The 4,139-nt window shown below is 54.5% G+C and overlaps 1 protein-coding gene across 1 annotated transcript; it reads left to right on the top strand.

Annotated features, from left to right (window-relative positions):
• Positions 1-737: 737 nt before the first annotated feature.
• LOC114636060 (guanine nucleotide-binding protein subunit alpha-15-like) lies at positions 738-3,362 on the top strand (the record flags this gene model as incomplete). Its single annotated transcript, XM_028784362.1, has 4 exons — positions 738-822; positions 992-1,176; positions 2,788-2,942; positions 3,234-3,362. Coding segments are annotated over exons 1-4 (554 nt in total), but the record flags the coding sequence as incomplete, so codon positions are not given.
• Positions 3,363-4,139: the final 777 nt, after the last annotated feature.

Below are 4,139 nucleotides of genomic sequence, written 5' to 3'. Positions count from 1 at the left end.
CTCTCTCTCTCTCTCTCTCTCTCTCTCTCTCTCTCTCTCTCTCTCTCGGCTGGACTTACACTCACTAAGATAGTGGCCTTCTGGGAATTAAGGCATGTGCTACCACCAACCAGCTGACATTTTCCTACTTAGTGCTCAGTGAGGAAGAACCAGCTCATTTCGGGTGGTCCTGGGTTCTCTAAGAAGCCGGCTGAGCAGACCATGGGAGCAAGGCAGTGTGCAGCGCCCTCCATGGCCTCTGCATCAGCTCCTGCCTCCAAGATCCTGCCCTGCGTGGGCTCCTGCCTGACTTCAGTGATGAACTGTGATGTGGAAGTGTAACCCAAACAAATCCTTTCCTCACCAGCCTGCTTTTGGTCCTAGTGTTTCATCACAGCAGTAGAAACTCTGACTAGGACAGCGACCCATGTTGCCTCATAGTGATGGTCAGCTGAACTGATCTAGAATCTCCTAAGCCCCACCCACACTGTAAGGAAAAAAATCTAGATCAGGTCAGCCTCTCGCCATGCCTGACAGGGTTTGTGTAAATGTCGGTGGCTGAGAGTGAAGACCCCACAGACTGGGGGGCAGGGCTGCATGAGAGGTGGGCAATCACCTCTGCTCCTGCCCCATGGGGGCTGTGCCCTGCAGCCGTGGGCCACACAACCCTCCTCTCTGAAGCAGCGTGTTGGGCATTTTGTCATAGCAAGGAGAGGAGTAACTAAAACGCTGTTCCACAGTGAGCAGCTCAAGGTTCCATGGACACTGCGGGCAGCATGATCACCGTGGTCGCAGTGTGCGCCGTGGCCACCGCGTGCACCATGGTTGCCACGTGCACCGTGTGTGCTATGGGCACTGGGTGCACTGTGGTTGCTCAGCGACAGGGCTGGCTATGGGTAGCATGGGCATTATGGCTGCTCTGGGCACTGTAGGCACTGTGAGTACTGTGTTCACGGTGAGCACCGTGTGTATACCATGAACCCTTACTTCTAAGCGTGGTGTTTGTCCCCAGGGCCCGGTGAGAGTGGGAAAAGCACGTTTATCAAGCAAATGCGTATCATTCATGGCGTGGGCTACTCTGAGGAGGACCGCAGAGCCTTCCGGCCGCTCGTCTACCAGAATATCTTCGTCTCCATGCAGGCCATGATCGAAGCAATGGACCGGCTGCAGATCCCCTTCAGCAGGCCTGACAGCAAGGTGAGAGCCGAGTCCCCTGGGAACCCAGGAGCATCCAAAGACCCGCCAGTCCCCCTTATGCCAGAAATGAGTTTGCTAGGGTACCTGATCTCTATTCATTCATTTAATTTATTCAATTTATTTTACCGTTTGTTTTCAATTGTCTGTGCATGTGAGTGCAGTTCCCATAGCGGCCAGAAGAGGCCGCTGTATCCCCAGGGCTAGAATTACACTTGTGAACTGATTAATGTGGGGGTGGAATTCAGGTTGTTTGCATAGCAAACACTTTACCCACTGAGCTGACTCCCCAGACCCCCGACTCCCCAGACCCCCCACTCCCTTTCTCTCAGGTCTCAGTGCTGTTGGCTTAGGACACCCTTACAAAATCACTTTCATGGCTCCATCTCCAGACACCATGGCACGCTGGGACCCCAGGCTCCCTGCTTCACTTTGTGAACTTAGGGGTTGCAAGGTCCAGCTCTCAGCCAGCTACAAGGTTTCTCACAAGCCCTTGGGGACAATGACCATTCCTAGCCATTCTGGCCAGAGTCGCCCACATGTTCTCCAGACCCATGACACCCTAATGACAGTGTTAGTAAAATCTTCACCTGTGGAAACATGGATAACTCCTTCTGACAAAGGACAGAGACGCCATCCACCAGTGGTCACTTGGGTTTCAGAGAGTTTCTTGGGTCACCTTACAGAGCATACTGAGGGGTGTGGGTACCCCTTCCCCCCAACAAGCCTCGGGGAGCCTTACCCAGGAGGGATGGGCCCCACCCCTAGCCTTCCTCAGCCCTTAAACTTCAGTCCTTCCTAGAGGTCACATTTAGGGACCAGTTGCAAACAAACACCAGGTGCCAGGGAGTGGTAGGGTACTTAGGTGTGATCCCAGCCCTCCAAGGGGGGGGGGGTGAAAACAGCTGGGGTGCTCTTCCACCTCAAGCCCTGTAGGGAGAATAGGAGACTTGTCTTCAAGATCCCTCTGGCTGCCTGGGTTCCCAGGACAGAGGGATAAGGTTTGCCGGCCTGCACCTTCTGCCTCTGTGCATACAGAGATGTACACACAGCACAGGAAAGTGTACAACTGTGTGTGTGAACACATGAGTGTGAATGTAGGCACAAGCATGCACAGTGCATCATGGGGTGTGAGTGAGGCAAGTGTCTACGAGACTGAACAGAGACAACAGCAGGGACTGGCAGAGATGCCTGCCTTCCCCTCCCCGGAGACCTTTGCTTTTCTCTCTCCTCACTCCATAAAGTGGGGACAACCACAGTGTTTTACTTCACTGGTGGGAAGCCTCATGCATTGTCCTTGACACCTCCAGCCCCTCTAGGGTCAGGTCTTCTCGGAGGAGGAGCCTAGAGTGAGACAGGAGAGCTCTGGGAGAGGTCTTACTGGGGGAGGGGGTGTTTGTGTAAGTAAGGGCACTGGAGGATGGACAGGAGTTCCTGAGTACCACCTCAAACGCTGCCTTTCCTTGTGTAGGCCCACAGATGAAGGATGCTGGGCCAGTTAGCCCTGTAGGATCTGTCAAAATGGCACAAGGACAGAAAAAAGGAAGGAATGTGTTTTAGGGATGGAGGTGGGGCCTGCAATTCCCACAGGACCTCTCACCTGTCCCTCTACAGCAGCACGCCAGCCTGGTGATGACTCAGGATCCCTATAAAGTGAGCGCGTTTGAGAAGCCATATGCAGTGGCCATGCAGTACCTGTGGCGGGATGCGGGCGTCCGTGCATGCTACGAGCGCAGGCGTGAATTCCATCTGCTGGACTCCGCGGTGTAGTGAGTCTAGGATTTGCGGGTGGAGGGGTCGTGGAGTCGAAGCACAGGGATGTATGGCCAATGGTCATGTGGGCAAGGTCTCAGGGGCCTTGCTGTGGGGTGTGGCCGCGGAAGGGACACAGGGGAAGGGAGGGGCCCAGGGAGAGAAGTGGTCTTCAAGGGGCGTGGCCAGAGTTGGGGCAGAGTTTCAGAACGTGGAGCCAGAGAGAGAAGGGGCCAGGGTGGGGAGGGACCACAGAAAAGGCGTCACCCAGCTTCCTCCTCACAGTTTCACACCGTCTCACTCCACAGCTACCTGTCACACCTGGAGCGCATCGCTGAGGACGGCTACGTCCCCACTGCGCAAGACGTGCTGCGGAGTCGCATGCCCACCACAGGCATCAATGAGTACTGCTTCTCCGTGCAGAAGACCAAACTGCGGTGAGCACTCGGCAGAGGCCTGGCCTGGGGAATCCTTGTGTAGGAGCTGAATCTTCTGGTCCTATAAAAGTCCGACAATAACCCCTCTATGTGCTATGTGGACTAGCCTGAGGCCTTGATGGACAGAGTGAGGAACTGGAGAACAGATATTCCTGGAGAATGGACATGGTTATTAGGGTGTTGGATGCTGCTGGAGAAGTGAAGACAGATTGTTCGATCATCACAGGGATGGAGGGATGGCTCTGGGCTGAGGGAATGTAGAGTGAATCCTGGAGGGCTTAGCACCCAGGGGAGAGGGCCTGCAAAGAGGACCCCAGTAGTGAGGAGAATAAAGAAGAGAAAGAAGTTAAGGAACCCCATTTAAATGGTAGAAGTAGGTTGTCAGGATCACCCAAGAGACTGGGCTAGTGGCAGGAATGAAGAGGGAGAGAGGGAGAGAGGTTGCTGTGAGGTTGCTGCTAGGGTCGTCTGTAATAGGAAGAGGCTAAGGATGGGTGCAGAGGGAGGCTGGGTTACAACGGTCACAGCACATTCCTGGGGAGCTTAGTCTGGATCCTCCAAATACTTTGGAATAGGTCTCACACCATTCAAACCAGGCGATCCCAGGGTTTGTCACTGATGTACTGAGATCCACAGAGACCCAGAGGCAAAACATCGCTGGGAAACAGGGTGGCAGCCATGAGCCAAGGGCATAGAGACCTAGGGAGAGATGTGGATGGTGAAGGAGGACAGAGGAACAGAAGTGGTGGATGGATGGATGGATGGATGGATGGATGG

This window comes from Grammomys surdaster, unplaced genomic scaffold (assembly GCF_004785775.1).
Source record: "Grammomys surdaster isolate TR1022 unplaced genomic scaffold, NIH_TR_1.0 121642, whole genome shotgun sequence".
NCBI lineage: Eukaryota > Metazoa > Chordata > Mammalia > Rodentia > Muridae > Grammomys > Grammomys surdaster.
This window is presented reverse-complemented; position numbering and strand designations above follow the sequence as displayed.